We start from the raw sequence: 19,806 nt of genomic DNA, 5'->3' as shown, positions 1-19,806 counted from the left end.
CACGGTTTCGTTTTAATGAAAATGTAAACGGCATCAGAATACCGAATAAGTTATGGCGGATTGTACGCAGAAAATACAATGCTTAGACGGAAAATGGTTGCATTAGCAACATAGTTTTATTTCTTGTGTAGTTACGAAATAATGCGTGGCATACTTTTATGATTAATATTTTCTGCAAACGTTTAACAGGGCCGCACGTATGGATGTGCATGTTCCATATTGTTCCATGTTTGTTCTGCGACCATCTTTGTTCTGCGAATCAGAATAGGTACGCCCACTACGCTGCAGGTTGCCAGTTTCTAGCGCATCACCGCCCACAGCTTATTTTTATAAGTAGCCACTTACGCTATCAGCATATGCCTCTACAGTGCACTTCACATTTCAAGTCTCTTGTACGACCAGGGAAGCCTTCCGTTATCTTCATGGCTTGTTCTTCATGGAAGAAAAGGGAAAGCTTACATTTGTTCAGAATACATGAGTAAGTGCAAAGTGAAGAAAAATTTTTGCCTAAATTTTCACGAACAGTAGTAGGCAACGCGAAGTGCGAAACTGTAGACGAATAAATGGTGAGGCAACAGCGGGTTTCTAATCCGAGCACTTATTATACCTCGGCGCTCGCAGAAAATGCTTTGACCACTCAGCCACCGCAACCATATGTTGCTTTCAAACATTTCTTCATCGTGCAACCGGGAATGCTAACTGCGCCTTGTACATATTATTGCGGCTTGTATAATAAATTGTGGGGTTTAACGTCCAAAAACTGCACCGTGGAATATCAGAATATGCCATAGTGGCGGGTTTCTAAATAATTTCGCCGCCTGAAGTTGTTTACCGTACGTCTAGTGCACGGTACGCGAGTGTTGTTGCATTCAGCTTCCTTCAGAATGCATCAGCTAAATTCAAAACATGGCAGCAAAAAAAGTGGTTACAGCCTTACCTAAGAATTGGAACGCGGACGAGTTTATGCCGGTTCTCTAATAACTACAGCGCGACATGAATAAACGCGCAATGTAAGCATCAGTATTATTCCCCACCCCTTCTTTTTTGTTCATTAAGATAAATTCATTTCTGTGTGCTTCGTATGTGCTTCCTTCGTTTTTGTCATGGGTCTCTTTGTCACGCTGCACTTCATAATGAAACAGCCTTACGACTGACAATGCGAAAAAATTATGCTGAATAACGACGAAGAGGGCGAGTGAAACGCCACTCAGAACAACCTACAGTGCATAATTGTGGGCAAAAATGATGCTGAATGGACGCTGTCGTTCTTGGCAACTTACCGCTATAGATGTTTGAAGTTTGGCGTTTCCTCTCTCACAGAAAGAAGGGTAAGAGCGCTTGTACAGGACTACACTGCTGAACTACTCAACGCCTAATAAACTAGCCATTCATATCGAGCATGCTTTTCATGAACTAGTTGTGATTGAAAACGGGAACAATTCGGGAAAACCGCTAGCGAACAACTTCACTAGCCACTTCTCGAGCTTTGGTGCATGAAATTGAAGCACTGCTTTGGCTTCTTGAGAATCAAATACGCATTTCCTCATTGACATTGCGACAATGTTTTTGTCAACAACGTGGTCAGCAGAGGTACACGAATTAATTCTGCCGTTAAAAGCAACTAGGTGTGCGGTTCCGACGAGATAAAAGCAAAACTTATCAAAAGCGTGACAAATTATCTTTAAGCATGTAGCCCACCTCTGCAACGTCATTTTATGTACTGCGGATCTTCATGAGCTAATAAAATTTACTAGAGTTGCAGTTTTGCACAAAGGTGAAACAATAAATTAATTCCATAATCACTGAGCAATTTCGATTGTGCAGTTTTTCGCCAAAATAACTAAACCTGTAAGAAATAAGGTTGGTGAGGCATCTAACCGCTATTAAGGCCACAGTATCGGATCAATTTGGATTTCGGACGGAAAATTCAACAGAACAGGCGCTTTTCAAGTTTATCAATGAACTAGTAAGTAACATGTTGGAACACGTGTTCCGCTAGCCATGTTACTTGGTTTTCCGAAGAAATTTTATACGCTGAAACATAATGGATTGCTCAGAAAATTGTGATCCTATGGCATACGGGGCGTTTCTTGGGATCTGATAAATGGCTATCTTTGTTCACACCAATCATTAATTTTTCATTAGGTGATAACGACACGAAGCTTTATTACACTACATGTTGTTCCCCAAGAATCCATTTTAGGATCGACTTTGTTTTTTATTTATATAAATTACATCGCAAGGATTCCAAGTACCCTAAACATGTTATTGTATGCCGAGAACCCGCCTTCTACTTTAAAGGTAAGAATGATTCGTGGGATTCCACGACTGCTGGGTTTAATGAATTGGAGATCTGGTTTATAGCAAACCCCTTGCAATTCACAAAACTAAATATCAAATACTCATGGTCAAGGGAGAAACTGCATTGTACTGTTTGAAGTTATCATTTCAAGATTGCATTTTACAAAGTACACATTCATAAACCTTTCTTGGCGTGTGGTTCGATGAGAGCCTGAACTGGCGAATACCTGTAAATGGGTTGTGGTAGAAGTGAGTAAGGCTGCTCAAACAAATAATTTGTTTGAGCATAACATTCCACCTCCTGCGAGGAAACGACTTTTCAAATGCACAGGTTGGTTCCAGGCTCAGCTACTTCCTTCTGGTACGCGGCAAGACGTACCATACCAGCCTTAAATTTTCATTGAAGCTTTAAAAGTAGGCCATTCAATCAGCTAGCAACGTATAATTCTTTGAACATGCTAAACCACGCGTTTTTAAACCACGCTAAAATATTTGTTCACGCACAGACTTTCACTTGAAGCGTTAAGGCAGAGAAAGGTACATTACATGTACTTTCACTACACATATCACGAAGAAGAAACACCTGATACTCTTATACATCGGTTAATTGAAATATCTAGTGCCAGGGCAAATTGCGGTACGCAAACACTAGCTTATAAGATATTGCGTCTCCGGAATAGTGACCGTATTATACGATAAATACTTCTACTTCGTGTCAACTTACCACTGTACTACATAGAGACAAAGGCTGATCTTTTTATTATTTACGAACTACGATACTAATCGGTTGTTTTGATTCCAACTTTACTCCGCTTCGTTTTATTTTAGTGAGTGTGAAGTGGGCCATGAAGCATTAGTTTCGCATTGTGTACTGCTTCCTCAATACATATATGCGAAAAATTAACGGGTGTCTCGATTAATTTTATTACACATGCGCTATAGTAGATTAAGCCATAGTGGTTTATGATTTTACTATTTTGAAGTATACAGTTGTTGCCTTGTCCTGACAGTGCATATGTAAAAAAATTAAGGAGTCAAGTAGTGCATAAAGCGTGAGGCTTCTAGCGCGTGAAAAGACAAGGACGAAGGAAGACGTGAGACACACAGGCGCTAACTTGCAACAATCTTTATTTCGAGCAATGGCCATATATATATATATATATATATATATATATATATATATATATACAGCTACATGCGCCGTTTGCAAAAAAAATACCACACACACCATTACGCCCGTAAGCAAACGCTTTGCGGAAAAGGGCAATTGATGCTTTTGACACACAGTTATCCCCGAGCCTATCAATCATTTCTTCGATACTTTCGCGAGTTTATCTTCCTCGGGCTCTTCCCACGATGGAGCAGTCTCTGTATGCTGGAGCACACGTCGAGTGGTCACCATCGGGGGAAGAGCCGGAGGAAGATTAACTCGCGAAATTACCCCAGCAGAAATGATTGATAGGCTCGGGGATAACTGTGTGAAAACCATCAATTGCCCTTTCCCGCGAAGAGATTGCTTACCTGCGTAATGGTGTGCAAGGTAGTTTTTTTTTGCAAACGGCGCATGTATGATGATGTACGCGAAAAAGTTGTATATATGTGTGGGTTTGCTCGAAATAAAGATTGTTGCAAGTTAGCGCCTCTGTGTTTCACGTCTTCCTTCGCCCTTGTCTTTGCACGCGCTATAAGCCTCACGATGTCATACCAGCAAGCCCAAATCACTGCATTGCAGTATAAAGCGCGATCCAAAAAAATGATTTTTTCTATTCTTTTGTTTTTCTACTTACGATAGAGCGTGTAATAACATAGTGGTTAGACTTCATTATCAAGAATGTATACTATTGTTCTGTTGCCCTGAGATGCATGTGGTTGCCAGGCTTGTAGTGGGGGGGGGGGGGGTTGTCAGCCAAATTGATTGTAGTAGAATGCGATGTTGGAGTAGTTGGTTCATGCTTAAAATGTGGTTCTGGCGCAGCAAAACTACGTGGGGACATAAAAAGCACTCTTTCTGTCGCTTCTTCTTTCCACTTAGTTTTGCTGTGTCAGAACCACATTTCACACATTAAAAACTGATTACTCTCAGCCATACAACATGATACTTTTTTGTAAGACTCGACGGACAAACTTATGAAAAAAAAGACTAACTAAATCAAGACAGGCAAGATCACTTATGCCTCAAGGCGTCGCTGTATTGATTTCTCATATACGTATAGCCATCTGTGCTACTGCTGCAGATGCGCGGGTCACCAGCTATGTTGTTTATACAAAATTGCGGTACCTAAAGATTCTCATTGTAAGAAATATACACCCTCTCCGAATCTAAAACTATAACGCCTTGTTAGCGCCCCCAAAAGCCGATTCCATTCCTGAAAGACTTACAATATAAACTATTACCATGCCACACCGTTTCCTCCCGGTCTTGTCCTATTACGTGTGTAAATTGATCCACACAACTTAGAGCCATGTATTCAAGAACGTTAGAATTCAGTAGAGCCCCGCTGCATGCAATATTCCTTGTTCCGGACGAGAAAAGACGCTTTACGAATGAATATGTGAGTGCTAAGGCAAATTATAGACTGTTGGAAAGGTAGCGATACTATCAGGCTTCTAAATATTTGAAACAGTGAGCGCTGTAAATGCTACGCCTGTTCACTTACCTTGTACTCTTTTGTCCGTCCTGGCTGTAGCCATGTGATAAGTGCCCGGTTCAAACTAAGCGCAGTGACCGTAAGGCCGGATGGGGCTGCAAAGCAAAACATGCACTGCAACACAAAAGCGCATGCAAGGAAACGCTGCAGTTTCCTGCAGCGGCTGACAGCTTAACGTAGCGGCTCACAGCCAGGCTGGGGGGTGGGGGTAAGGGTTGGGGGCGCAGCTATCACTGGAGTGTCACGAATATTACGCGCCTCGACGCGGTGTTCGAACGTAGGAACTCAAGCTCCACAATGTACATTAAGCCACTTCAGCGCTATACTCTAGTAGATCGGCTCCACTATACGCTTTAATTACAGAGACGTTTATCAACTGGTAACACCGCAGAAAAGCTTGCGCCTGATTTTTACCACTATGTACGGCAACGTAGGGTAACTGTATACTATGCATATCACAGCGTGTACTTGGGTGGACAAATGAAGCGAAAACATTAAACTACAAATAAGAGCTTAGAATAAACAAGATTGTGCTCAATGCCAATAAATATTTGTTTGCTAATTACAACTTCATCGTGGTATACAAAATAATTGCGAAGCAAAAATTTACGGCCTTCTATGCGCTTCTTTTCGGAAATTTCTACATCTGCGTAGTCGATCTCGATACACTACAGAGTTTGTGTCATGTATCAGTTATACACAATAAACAGCGCACATGTATGTCTAGCATTACGTACACTAACTAGCAAACCTCTTTCTCAGCTCATTACTGCTGTAGCATCAAAATTTCCGCAATGCAAAAACGCAATTGATTTAAACACACGAAAAAGAGACAAATTGACATATAACATTAAAAGGAGGAGCGTCAGGCTTTCCGTGTTGTGGCACGACATTGCAAGTGCTCCGTAAACCCACATTGCCATGCTGAAGATTGCATAGCGTCGTAGTACGTGAGTCCAATTTCCTGTTCCTGATAACAGTGCTCCTGTCCTTGTCTACTCTCGCAGTTTCTCCGCATTCATACCTGAAACTGTACATGCTACTTCCCACTAAATCGTATCGATGCTTGGTAAGCACAGTTTAAGGTCATTAGTGTATTAAACGCGTACCATGGAAGTAGCGACGACGTGGAAACGCCTCCAAGCGAATTTTGGAAAACTAAGCCTGGTAGCAGTATAGAAAGCGACAAGCTAAGTACAAAAGGCGACACTGACTTGGGACGATTGTACTGGTGCTGACAGTTGTCATGGGCCCATGCAGCTCGTTGCCAGATTCATCCGCGCAACGCGCGATGGCGTAAATTACGATGGGCCTTCCTGGCTCGCCTGGCACTGCGACGACAGCATTGTTGCCATCAAAATGTTCTCCACCGATGTCTATGTCCCGTTCTTCCTCACCAGGGCCCCAGCCGTAGCGATATCCGAGAGGAACGCCGTTCCAAGCCACTGGTTCAATGATTTTTACAGTGACTGAGCGATCTTGAATCGAAGTCACAATCAAATCTCTTGGCGCAGACGGAGCTGTTGAAAGAAAGCAAATTAAGAACGCATGACTCATGCCTCTTAACCCATTCTCAGAGTTTGGAACTCTGTCACAAATAGCAGGCCCGCTATGTTGTATGCGTTCGAAACGCCAACGTTCGGTTTCGCCTCACGCGATTGGCCTAGATTGGCCTAGGCCGCCACATCGGCGTGGCCTGTACAATCGCGTGAGACGACACCAAACGTCCGCTTTTCGAATGCGTACAAGATATATTTTTGAGGCCATATTTTTGAGTCTTCAAACCGTAGTTTATGAATGATCAGCGTCCGTTGCTAAGTTTTCTTGTTAGACAGCTTTACTTGAGCACTGCGTACGCTCAAATTTCCCGCGCTGAGACAGTGCAGGGAACCGAGTGGATTTCGAAATTGAGAAGCGTGTCTTGCCTAAAGTCCCTATATAAGTACCGCCATCCTTTGACAAATGCCGCTTCGCTCTCTCCTGTGTTATCCTGTATCTCCGATTGGACGATGATAGCGCGCGCTTTTCACTTCTTTATATTTTCTTTTTTTCCGCCTCAGAGCCATGTTGAAAGTCCTCTGCGCAGCCGCAGTCGCCGGCGGCGGCGGCGGCGCGCGCCCGGCCTGAAAGCTTCAACGTGGACTTTCTATGTGCGCCACCGTGGACTTGGCTTTCGCAAGCAAAAAGTAAAGACAAAGCAAGCGCTTTAGGAGAGGAGGCAGCGGAGGAAAGAGTAGATGGCGGTACTTTTCTTATATAGGGACTTTAGTGTTGCCGAGACGCAAGCGACGCATTATCAGCTCGACTGCAAATCGACCGAGAAGATAAGTAGACGCGCTCCCACGCTCCGTTCCATCGTTTCTTTAAGCGGAGCGACGGACGCAATCATCGTTCAGCTGCCGGCATGAGCGTTGTGTGGAAGTGCACTAATGGTCTCGCTAAGGAGATGTGTGGAAATTGCAAGCGTATGCCAGTCTCAGCGGAGTGGACCGCAAACGCTCACCTAACACACTCTGTTAATATTAAATATTACGCTTTATTAAGGCGAACCCCTTAGAAGCTTCATGGGTCGAAAAATCCGACGACCGTCTGGCAACAAAGTTCAAGTGACGTCTCAGATAATGTCTCAGACACATTAAAGAAACTGTTATGAATTGAAGCAAGTTTCAAATGACCACGCAAGCTATGAGCATAGGTACATGTGGTGACGCATGCGCCATTTATGTAACAATAAAAGAGCTCGATTACCTCGGTTCGCGTTGAGCGGACACCCTTCTAAATAATGTGTGACCACAAAAGTGTCTGCGTGTGGTTTTCCCGTTTTTTTTATATTGGCCGAGCAATTTACACGTGTCTTATGACGCTTGGAGGAGTATAAGTACGCCTGCGGGAACTGGAAATAAATCGGTTCTTGAAAGTAAGCGCTGTGTTTTTGTCTAATTTGCTTTTCCCCGTCCCTCTCATTCTGCCTGCGCTACACGAAAAAGAAAGAAATCGGGATGACCGTTCCAATGGTCGCATAAACGGTGGCGATGTCTAGGCGACCGAAATTGAGCACAAGTAAAGAGAAAACAAGTAATAGGAAGTAACAACGCATTCGAATGTCAAAGCAGTTTAATGAATGTCTCGTGAGCGTGAAGGCTTTCGCCTTCATCCTCTTTAGCGCATGCTAAAGTGACTCAACGTTTTCCAATCGGCTTGTAGAAGATAAAGGTTCTGTGAATGTAAAGTTAATGTCTATCTAATTTATTCCATTCATTGTCTAAGTCAACACTAGTGTATGAGTGCATTTTCTCACAAAACTTAATCATGACTTTCCTATAGACGTATGACCTTATTTTGTGACACCGTGCGGGTATTCAAAGAAAAAAAATAAGCATCGTTTGCTGCTCATAATAACTCTAATGAATTGAATTGTCCGAGCTCTAAACACTCCAGTTCAAATTGCACAATTTTCGTAGCCTGATTTTAAGATCAGAAATTGAATGATAGAAAGATATAGATCGCTGTTTCTGGAGCTTAATGTTGGGATAAGAATTCGACGCCTAAGTGCAGTCTCAGAGAGACTGCGCTTTTGATAACTGCATTCCGCTTCCGTTTATTACGTTCACGATAGTTATTGGACAGCTTTACCAATAGTCTCAAATTAATCGCATTTGACTGGACCGCTGAATATTAGGAGTTCTTTTGTATGTACAGAACTTCTTCACTGTCTTGATCAAAGGTTAACGGACGAGCAGGTAACCATAAATATATGTACGAAAATGTCACGCCACTTCACGCTGAGTATGCACACAGAACGTTTCAGCGGGTGCGTATAGATGGTTGAACCTGTTTACTCCCTATCAAGACACTCGTCATCAAATTTCAAAGCTAATCAGTCACAGGGACGCATGCACTATTGTCTTACTTTTCCATATATCTGAATGTGAAAATAGCGTTTTTAATGACGTCATACAGAGAAATTATCGTGTTCGCTGGACTGCATTCTCGTCTCGCTAAGCGAGCCAGTGATAGTAACACTCTGCAAATCATTTGTTAACGTCTGTTCTGGCGGCTACTGAACCGTCAAGAGCCGTGGTGGGTATTCAGACAACGTCAGCTCTAGAGCACCGCCGGGGCATCGTGAACCCTTTTGGTATAGTTTTTTCTTTCATATCCCGTCGTTTCTTTCATATCCCGTTTACATGCACAATGGGTAGTACAGGGTTTCACCTTTAGTCCAGCACTTTGCAAGAATTGTAACTTTCCGCCAATCACGTCTAACGATGTCAGCCCTTTTGTGCTGCTAGTCGCCGGAGAATTTTCAAACGCCTGCTACTCTAACACTAAGTGATTCTTCCATCGCACTGGAAAACTTCAGTAGGCGGACCGTAACCTGATTTCTTATGAAACCTTGTGAGCCGCATACCGACGTAAAATAAGGCTGTGGCTAAAGTACCTCCTACGATCCCTTCGGCTTTTATTGCGATAGCAATTATATGAACACTCAGGTGAATTCCTGCCGTCGTCGTCGCCGTGAGGTTTCGTCTAAGGTCCAAGGGCGGTAACACTGTCGCCGCGCGCCCTACGCTGTATGCGCGAAAGGGAAAAAAGCGGGCAGGAAGTGCGTCGACTTTCGCCGCGCGTGAGGCACCCAACGTTGCGAGGCATCGGGGGAGGGAAGGGAGGGGGGATGGCGTTTTACTGCGGCTGCCAAGTGTATGTGGCGGCTGCGCGTGGTCGCACGCGGTTGTGCAGCCGTAATTTGAGAGCGGTCTGCGTTGGGGCCAGAGTCTATAGGTGCGTCGGCGACTCGTAGCTTTGTGCGCGCTGTGTGGGATGCGCTCAGCGCTCAATTTGCGTTGAAGCGATAGGCAACTGCACGAAGGCCACTTCGATCGCTGCTGCCGCCGTGTTTCCTCACGCCAGCGGTTTGACAGCAAGTGTCCGCAGTCATCGAGTTTGATGTGTTCATGTTTTCTATGCGCGCTGACACTATGCTTGTTTATTTAGTTAGCAAGCGAATGCTTACAAGTCGATACGGCCGATCAAAGCACTATCCTTACTTCGTATGGCTCTCTTCTACTTTGCGATTGCAATCGATGCTTAAACTGATACTTTTTTTACAGGCACGCTAGGCGCATCCGACAGCTTTTTTATTATTATATGGAAGTAAGGTAAATGTATCTTGCTGGTTTCGGCATGTTTCATGCTACGATACTTCGGGCACAAGCACGCTGAACATATCACGTCAACGTTCGTGCGGGTTCTGTTTTAGTGAAGTGCGCCTGAGTGAGCGCAGCCTTGGTAGCTGGGCCTGCTCATCACTGCTGCAACTGCCACGTCTTTTTCCACAGCTTTGATGCGCGCTTTCAGACAAAGAAAAACGCATACCATTCGGTGCCTATCAATGCGATGCACTACTACAACCTGTGGTTCTCGGAAATGTACGAACGAGGCAATTACGCTCCCCTTCCGTTTAGCTTGAGTGATTGGTAGGAATGCATCCGTGTTGCAGTTCTTCGTATATTATGCAATTGGGAACATGTTGACGTCAAAACTGCCACCGCAAGTTAACAGAAACGTTAACTAACCCGAAACAGTAAAGCGCAACTGTTGACCGAGCAGGTAGCTCCGCTCACAGCCCTTCAAGTAGCCTTCAGTTATCGTTGGCGAACAGGTGGAAGTATCCCTTATACTAAAGTTTACATTGTTATTCACAAGCAGCTCTTTCTTGACGTTTCTTTGCGAGAACGTTCTTTGATCATACAACTTCATAAACCACTAATGAAAACTAAGAAATGTGTAGCGTATGAGACATTGTGCGTCTGCATACGTTTAAAAGCATAATTGACCATGTGCGTAGCAATTTTACTTTGATCGGGCTTCGTGTACTTAACGTAGTGAAGGCTGTATGTGGTTTTCTGGCGCAAACATAAGGGAAAATCTACGTACAGCTGCTGACTGCATTGGTAATCAGTGCCACCGGGGCTGAGGGCTCGCTTTTCTAACAAAACAACGTTTAGACGTGACTTTATATTTAATGTTTTATTTAGGTGCCTTAAAGGCTGCAGAGGACATTACATATGCGGGGGGAGGGGTGAACGGACGCTGACATGGCGCTAATGAAGACGAAGACGAGCATCTGGGTTTGGCACGAGCTGTTTCTATCTTGGTCTCTAGCTTCTATGCTCTTGTAAATACATTGTAAATATTCTATTTTGCCTCTGTCTTTCCACACGTAACATTTTGGTGGAGGTTTGCGATCCTCGTCCTCGCCACGGAGCTCCGGAGCGGTCGGTACATCGAGCTTGTCACCATGCCTCCCGGTGAAGACCCCGCATCAGCAACGCCTGCGGCTCATGAGACTGCTCCAATCGTCACGGTTGCCCGCCATCACGATCCTGGTGCGTTCTCTGGCCTGGAGGGACACGACGTTGACGACTGGATCAAGCTCTATGAACGCGTCAGTGCTAATGATAGACGGGACCCAACGATTATGCTCGCCAATACCATCTTTTATCTCAGCCGCACCCCATCCATGCGGCTCCAAACGCACGAAGACGAGATAACCAGCTTGGACATTTTCAAAGAGAAGCTACGCGAACTGTTCGGCGACCCCTTTGGACGCAAGGTTGCCGCGAGAAAGGCTCTTGCGACTCACGTTCAGACATCTACAGAGCCGTACGTTTTCTACATCTAAGACGTCTTGGCTCTTTGCCGCAACGATGACGACACTAAGTCTGAAACAGATAAAGTGGCTGATGTACTAAAATAAATCGCGGACGGCGCTTTCTATTTGCTTGTTTTTGGCAACGTCTCGACTATCGATGCCATCACGATCCATCATCTGTCATTATATAAGAATACTGTCACCTTGAACAAGCTAAGAGCCGCCGTATCACAAACGACATCATGCTGCAACCCAATAGTGTTGCTACGTCGACATGTGAGGGTCAACCGCGTCAGCCCACCGCCTGTGACGTTGTAACCCGCATTTTTGCCGCGAGCTCGAGGCGGCCTGTTCGCCAACCTTCTCCGCGACGCCTCTCGATCCGCCAGCAACCGCGATTGCGATGATTCAGGTCATTATGAGACAGGAATTTGAGCCGTGTGTCTGTCGGCTCAACCCAGCGTTCCACAGTTCTCTAGCGCCCTCCTCGTCTCCGGCAGTCCTTTTCAGCCACATATTGTAACCCGTCCGAATTGCGTACCCCAGATGACAGGCCTATCTGCTTCCACTGCTGTCGCATCGGCCACGTCGCTCGTCACTGCCCCAACCGATGGCCACCACCGCCTCGGACATACGCAGGCGCTCATTCCCGCACCTTTGGGCCTAATTCTCCCTATGCCGTCCGCCATTAACCCACTGCCGCTAATGCCCCAGCTCCGAACCTTCGCTGCGGCCGCTCACCTTCCCCTCGACGCCATCAGTCTCGTTCGCCCCAACCCCGTCGCTTCTCTTTGCCGCCTATCGCCGCCAGCACCCAGCCGGAAAACTAGGTAATGCAGTTTCTGGAGGCTAAGATGCTTTGTCGACCCTGCCCTCAAATCCTCTGCTCACGTTACGTACGAACCAAAACCTTCTTGACGTTAACGTTGACAGCTATCCTGTCACTGCACTGATCGATACAGGAAGCCATCTTTCTATTATGAGTGCTGGCTTTCGACGACGACTCAGAAGGCTCCTCACCACTTCATCGGCACGAGTCGTCAGCATTGCGGATGGCGGTACTGTTCCTGTCGTCGGTATGTGTATGGCACGTGTCAGCATCGCCCGGCCGCGACACTCCTAACAGTATTTACCAACATTTAATACTCACGTTGAACGATTCTCCACCATACTTGACCTTTTTCGTAAGGCCAGTCTGTTACTTAACCCATCGAAATGTCGTTTCGGCCGCCGCCAAATTACGGTTTTGGGCCATCTTGCCGACGCTTCTGGAGTGCGACCTGACCCATACAAAATCCGTGCCGCCCAAGACTATCCGCTTCCAAAATCAGCCACAGACGTTCGCAGTTTTGTTGGGCCATGTTCCTACTTCTGCCGCTTTGTCCAAGATTTTGCCGCTATTGCTCAGCCTCTCACTGACCTTTTGAAAAAAGGCTCGCCCTACTCATGGGAACCTGCACAATAAGCCACCATCCCTCGTCTCATCACGCATTTGACCTCTCCACCCATCCTCGTCCACTTCGACCCTTATGCCCCAACTGAATTGTGTACGAATGCCTGTGGTCATGATGTAGGCGCTGTACTATTTCAGCGTCAGCGTGGTCACGATCGCGTTATTGCTTATGCCAGCCGCCTTCTCTCATCATCAGAGCGCAACTACTCCATTACGGAACGTGAATGCCTTTCTGTTGTCTGGGCGGTTGCCAAGTTCCGTCCTTACCTTCACGGCCGTCCCTTTTCCGTAGTAACCGACCATCATGCTCTTTGCTGGCTTACCTCACTAAAGCATCCCACGGGCCGGGTTGGTCGTTGGGCTTTGAGGCTCCAAGAGTTTTCATACTCTGTGATTCACAAGTCCGCATGATTGCACGAAAACGCGGAGAGTTTGTCGCGTTACTCTGTAGACATCTCTGACGTCCCTGACATCGAGAATGCTGCCTGTGTTTCCCCGTGTCACAGGTACTCCGCATCGCTGACGAGCAACGTCGTGATGCCTCGCTCAAAGCGCTTATCGATCGCTTCGAATTCGCGCCCGACGACGCTTCCTTACGCCTCTTAGTTCTCCGGGATGGTACTTTGTACCGTCATAATGTTGATCCAGAAGGCCCCGATCTGCTTCTCGTCATCCCAAGGCGCCTCCGTTCGACCGTTATAAAGGAACTTCACGAGGTGCCCACGACATCTGGGCGAGTCTAGAACTTACGACAGATTACGCCGCCACTCCTTCTGATCCGGTCTTGCATGTTCAGTGCTACGTTACGTCGTAGCTTGTGAGCTATGTCCACGCAGCAAGGAGTCATCCCAAGTTCCCGCTGATTACCTGCAGTCACTTGAAATCCTGGTAGAGCTATTCCGTTGTCTCGGTTTGGACCTTTTTCCGGTATCTGTGTCGGGGAACAAGTAGGTTGCTGTCGATTCTGACTACGCGATCAGTTACGCCATTACGCGCGCTGTCCCTACCAGCTGCGCGACTGATGTGGCATATTTCCGGTTACACGACGTCATCGTGTTGCATAGAGCTCCACGTCAGGTGCTCATAGACTGAGGCCGTACCTTCTTGTCCAAGGTCATTGATGACATCATGCGCGTCTGCTCTATTCAGCATCAACTTACCACCTCATACCATCTACAAACCAATGGCCTGACCGAGCGGTTGAATCGCACCCTTACAGATATGCTGGCGAAATACATTTCAGCCGATCACCGCAATTGGGACATCACTCTACCTTACATTAGCTTCGCGTATACTTCTCGCCTTGACACCGCCGGCTGTTCCCCGTTCTACGTCTTGTATGGCCATGAATCCACGCTACCGGTAGACACTTTGCAACCATCGACTACGACTTCGACAAGTGAATATGCCCGTGATGCCATTGTTCCTGTTGACCACGCTCGACAACTTGCATGCGCTCGCCTATCATTGCCATAAGAGAACCAAAAGCAAGGCTACGACCTCTGTCACCCTGACGTACACTTTTCACCGTTCGCCTTAGTGCTGCTTTGTTCGCCTTCCAGTCAAGTAGGCCTTTGCGAGAAACTCCTGTCTTGCTACAAAGTCCCATATCGCGTGGCTCGTCAAGTCACTGATGTCGCCTACGAAATCGTTGCAGCCAGCCTCACAACGTGAGCCGCTCCGATCACCAGTGATATTGACCACGTCGTTAGGCTCAAACCCTATAACTCTCTGCTTGCCACACATATCAAACGGCACCGGAACGGTGCTTTCGCCGCCGGGGGTTGTGTTGCGATACAACAGACGCTCAAGAGACATGGCGCAAATAAAGACGAAGACGAGCAGCTGGATTTGCTACGAGCTGGTTTCCATCTTGGTCTCTGGCTACTCTCCTCTTGTAAATACATTGTAAATAGTCTCTTTTGTCTGTGTCTTTCCACACGTAACGATATAAACATTCGAACAAACGAAAAAAAAATTTCAAATGTGCAAGTATTACACATTTTGGGCATCGATGCTATAGGACGCATTTTGCAAGTACCTCGCTATCTAGCATTGTTTCTAGCCTCACGCGTCAGCGACTGTTTTCCTAAGTGAGTAAACATTGAAATGCTTGCGCACTTAAAATCATGCTGCACAAACGTGAGCAGTTTTTGCATTCAGTGATCAGTATTACAAGTACAGATGCAGTTGCAAGTAGTCGGTTCTTTTGACAATTGTGGTGGAATCCTCCGATTGCTGCGCTACCCGTGTCCAATATTTAGGTCATGAAATGATTTTATATGTTTATTGTAATGAAGCAGAGGCCGTCCCTGTGTATGTGCCGACTGAAGAGGAAGACGAAGTATCGTGCCGTCATCGCGAGTGAGCCCCGTGCTACGAAAAGCCCTTGCAGTGCCTACCTTTACGTAGAGTTCTTGCAACGTTTCCGACGACAATAAACCTCGTCGCATTTGGTAGAGGTTGCTGAGATCCTTCGCCTCGTCCTGGAGCTCCGCACTCGAACCCTGCCAACACCAACACTGTCGCCCGGCACTATGCCTGATTCAGCCACTTCGTTTCCTGCACCACCGGCTGCCACTGTCGTCTGCGCCGGCGTCCCTCTTCATCGCGACCCACCCATTTTCAGTGGGACCGCCGAACACGACGTGGAAGACTGGCTCTCATCGTACGAACGTGTAAGTGCCCATAACAAATGGGACGACCAGTCTAAGGTCGCCTACGTGTCTTTCTACCTCACCGACGTAGCCAAACTGTGGTTCTTGAACCACGAATCAGACTTTTGAAGCCGGCCAGCATTTGAGACACTTTTTGCCGATGTCTGTGATCGCCCCCGCTGTGCGTAAGCTACGCGCTGAACAGCGTCTGCGCCAGCGCGCACAGCAGCCTGGAGATACATTCACCAGCTACATCGAGGATGTTCTCGATTTGTGCAAGCGGGTAAATCCGACCATGTCAGAAGATGACAAGATCAAGCATATCCTCAAGGGCATAGAGGATGGCGCATTCCAGATGCTGCTGGCAAAAAGCCCAACGAGCGTATCCGTCCTTATTAACCTATGTCAGAGCTTTGAAGAGCTGCGCCGCCAACGTTCCATCGACCGCCAGAACATGCAGCATGCCGATTCCGTCTCGAGCATTGCGATTTCTGCGGACTTTCTGCCCAACTCGACCCTATCGCAACATATAAAAGCTTTTATTCGTGAAGAGGTGGCCAGGTAGCCATCACTGCTGCCTCATAGCGACGCACCTTCGGCAGCTTTGAGTCCAACGCTACAGCAAGCCATCCGGAATCAGATATCGGAAGCCCTTCCTGCAGCTCCTACAACCTCCCCACCCAATCCTATGAGTGTGCCGCTGCCCTATACCGACTTTCCCAATCACCCTACGTCGCTACAGCTCGGAGGAGGCCGTGGTTGCACGGCCTCCTCCGCCGCCAGCTTCCTTTTCATCGCCCATGCATCCGGCTTCATTTCCTGTTGCCCGACAGTCACCGCAGTTTTTTCGTCCAACCGCGACGTGGCGCACTCAAGACAACCGGCCTGCTTCGCCCTGCGGCATTTCTGGCCATGTGGCGCGCTTCTGTCGCCGCCGCGCCCCAACAACGCCTACCACCGTTGAAACACCCACCTACGCACCACAATACGCCGCCACGTCTCCGTTTTCACCGAGACGTCTTGAAACCGATCAACGATCAGAAAATCGTCATTCCCCTTCCCCTCGTCGGCGTTCGATTTCACCCCTGCGTCGTCGAGCTCCCACTGAAGCGAGAAACTGACTGGTGCAGTTCCTGAGGCAAGAACTGCAAATACATCGACGTTCTCAAGACCTCCATCTTCGCCGCAAAATGTTATTACCGTTTTGTAGAGGGAGTACCCGCAGTTGCGCTAGTCGATACCGGAGCCGCCGTTTCCGTCATTCACGAGAACATTCGTCGCAAACTCCGAAAAGTGACTACAGCTCCCTCTGGCCTGGTGCTCGCCACTGCCAAGCGCGCAGCGAATTCACCCTTCAGCTGTGTGCACGGCCCCTGTCGTCATCAACGAAGTTCTATATATAATTGAGTGTTTCGTGCTACCATCGTGCTCTCACGACCTCTTCCTTGGTTGGGATTTTCTGTCACGTCATCATGCTGTCATTGACTGTTCGCCTGCCGAAGTGTCGCTTTTACCATTATGTGAATCACTGCTGACCGGCTCTCCTCACGTTGCCGATAAACTCATTGTTCATGCCGGCACAACCATACCCCCTGAGTCGTCGATGTCTTTTGTCCTGTCGTCTGCTGCCGACTCTGACGCCACTGTAGTGTTCACGCCGTCCGATGTGTTTGCTCAGCGCAAGGGCATAGTTCTTCCGTTTGCCGTGCTCACTATAACATCTGGGTCAACTGTTATGCTGGTCACCAACTACTACCAGTACCCGATCAACCTACTGCGTGGAGAGACCCTAGGATACTTGCATGCGGTCGACTACATTGACGATATCCATGTTCCTACGGACTCCCGCCGTTGTTACGTTCACGCCGTCGCTTCTGTCTCAGACTCATCGTCTTCAGTGTGTTTTGACAACGCCATCGACCCTGCTCTTTCCCCATCTCATCGCCGCCAACTTCTCGCTCTCCTTCACAAGTTTCTTTCTTCTTTCGACTGCCATCAGACGTCATTGGGCCGTGCCACCGGTGTTTCTCACACCATTGACACCGCTTCTCACTCCCCCTTGCGACAGCGTCCGTATCGTGTATCGGCCAAAGAGGGACGAGTCATCACGGAGCAAGTGGACGACATGCTCAAACGTGAAGTCATCCGTCCTACTCAAAGTCCTTGGTCTTCACCTGTCGTATTGGTAAGGAAAAAAAAGGCTCCATTCGTTTTTGTGTCGACTACAGACGCCTAAACAGGATAAGAAAAGATGTTTATCCACTGCCTCGAATCGATGACGCTCTCGACTGCTTGCAAGGCGCAGAATATTTCACTTCCTTGGATCTGCGCTCCGGGTACTGGCAAGTCTGAATGGCCGAATCTGACCGTCCGAAAACCGCATTCGTTACACCCGATGGCGAGTTTAACGTCATGCCCTTCGGGCTGTGAAACGCGCCTGCTACTTTTGAGCGTATGATCGATACCAGCCTTCGCGGCCACAAGTGCAAGACGTGTCTATGTTACCTCGACGACATCGTCGTCTTCTCAACTGATTTCCCGAAACACCTCGCTCGCCTGCATGACATTCTGACCTGTCTCGCCTCTGCCGGCCTACAGCTCAACATCAAAAAGTGCCGTTTTGTTGCAAGCAAGTTAACCATCTTGGGTCACGTAGTCTCCAAGGACGGCGTCCTCCCGGACCCAGACAAGCTCCGCGCCGTTGCAGACTTCCCGACGCCAACGTCTATCAAAACCCTCAGAAGTTTTATTGGTTTATGTTCCTATTTTCGTCGCTTCGTACGCAACTTCGCATCCATCATGGCGCCCTTGACAAGTTTACTTTCCGCCAGTAACGGCATAGCAGCGGTGTCACCTGAATGTGATGCGGCATTTCAGCAGACGCGCCACTTGTTGGCCTCACCACCGATTCTTCGCCACTACGACCCTGCTGCTCCTACGGAAGTTCACACTGACGCCAGCGGAGTTGGCCTTGGTGCGGTCTTAGCGCAACGGAAAGCTGGCTATGATGAATACGTCGTCGCTTATGCTAGCCGTACACTAAAGAAAGCAGAAATAAATTACTCAGTGTCAGAGAAGGAGTGCCTAGCGATCATCTGGGCACTAAGCAAGTTTCTCCCATACCTTTACGGCCGTTCTTTCGCCGTAGTTACTGACCACCATGCCCTTTGTTGGCTTTCTTCCTTGAAAGACCCGTCGGGACGCTTAGGACGTTGGGCGCTTCGCTTGCAAGAGTACGACATCCGCGTCATGTACCGCTCCGGTCGCAAGCACTCCGACGTTGATGCGCTCTCCCGCTCGCCACTGACGCCTGACTTGGCGTCTTTGTCAGACTCCACGTCCACCCTGTCAGCGTTGACCATCATCGACATGCTCACAGAGCAGCGCAAGGACCCAACACTTGCAATGTTACTTGACTACCTTGCCTTTCCGTCTGATGTCCCTTCGACACGAGCACTGCGTCGCCAAGCAACCCACTTTTCCGTGCGAGACAACATTATATATCGCCGCAACTATATGCCCGACGGTCGGAAATGGCTCCTTGCTATACCTCGTCATATGCGCTCTGACATCTGCGCGTCTTTTCACGCTGATCCCCTAAGCGCTCATGCCGGCGTCCTCCAAACTTACAGAAGGTTGCGTCAGCGCTATTATTGGCGAGGCATGTACAACTTTGTGCAAAAGTACATTCAGGCTTGTACTACTTGCTAACAGGGCAAGACACCTACACACCGTTTCACAGGACCGTTGTAGCCGCTACCATGCCTGGCTCGTCCGTTTGACCGCATCGGCATCGACCTCTACGGCCCACTTCCATGCAGCGGGAGTGGAAATCGGTGGATTATTGTCGGCGTAGATCATCTTACTCGCTACGCTGAGACTGCAGCTCTGCCGGCAGCGACTGCCCGTGAAGTTGGGTTTTTCATCCTTCGCAATTGTGTTCTTCGCCACGGTGCTCCCCGAGAACTACTGAGTGATAGGGGCCGTGTCTTCTTTTCGGAGGGTGTCGAAGCCCTCCTCGCTGAGTGCAGGATCATCCACCGAAAATCGACTGCATACCATCCCCAAACCAACGGCCTGACCGAGCAGTTC

General features: G+C 47.8%; 1 protein-coding gene across 6 annotated transcripts in view; it reads right to left on the bottom strand.

The window, feature by feature from the left end:
• Window positions 1-19,806, bottom strand: part of LOC119446088 (protein sidekick-2-like) — a 224,147-nt gene that overhangs the window by 180,633 nt on the left and 23,708 nt on the right. For 5 of the 6 annotated variants that reach the window (XM_049660634.1, XM_049660633.1, XM_049660631.1 and 2 more), the window contains exons 6-7: window positions 6,164-6,469; window positions 4,959-5,044 (exon numbers count right to left, since the gene is read on the bottom strand). In XM_049660634.1, the coding sequence (XP_049516591.1) occupies window positions 4,959-5,044; window positions 6,164-6,469 (392 nt within the window). The remainder of the gene's footprint in view (window positions 1-4,958; window positions 5,045-6,163; window positions 6,470-19,806) is intronic. The other variant, XM_049660636.1, reaches the window with a different exon arrangement.

Source organism: Dermacentor silvarum, chromosome 1, assembly GCF_013339745.2.
Source record: "Dermacentor silvarum isolate Dsil-2018 chromosome 1, BIME_Dsil_1.4, whole genome shotgun sequence".
NCBI lineage: Eukaryota > Metazoa > Arthropoda > Arachnida > Ixodida > Ixodidae > Dermacentor > Dermacentor silvarum.
Note: the sequence above shows the minus strand (reverse complement) of the source record. Positions and strands in the feature narration are given on the sequence as shown.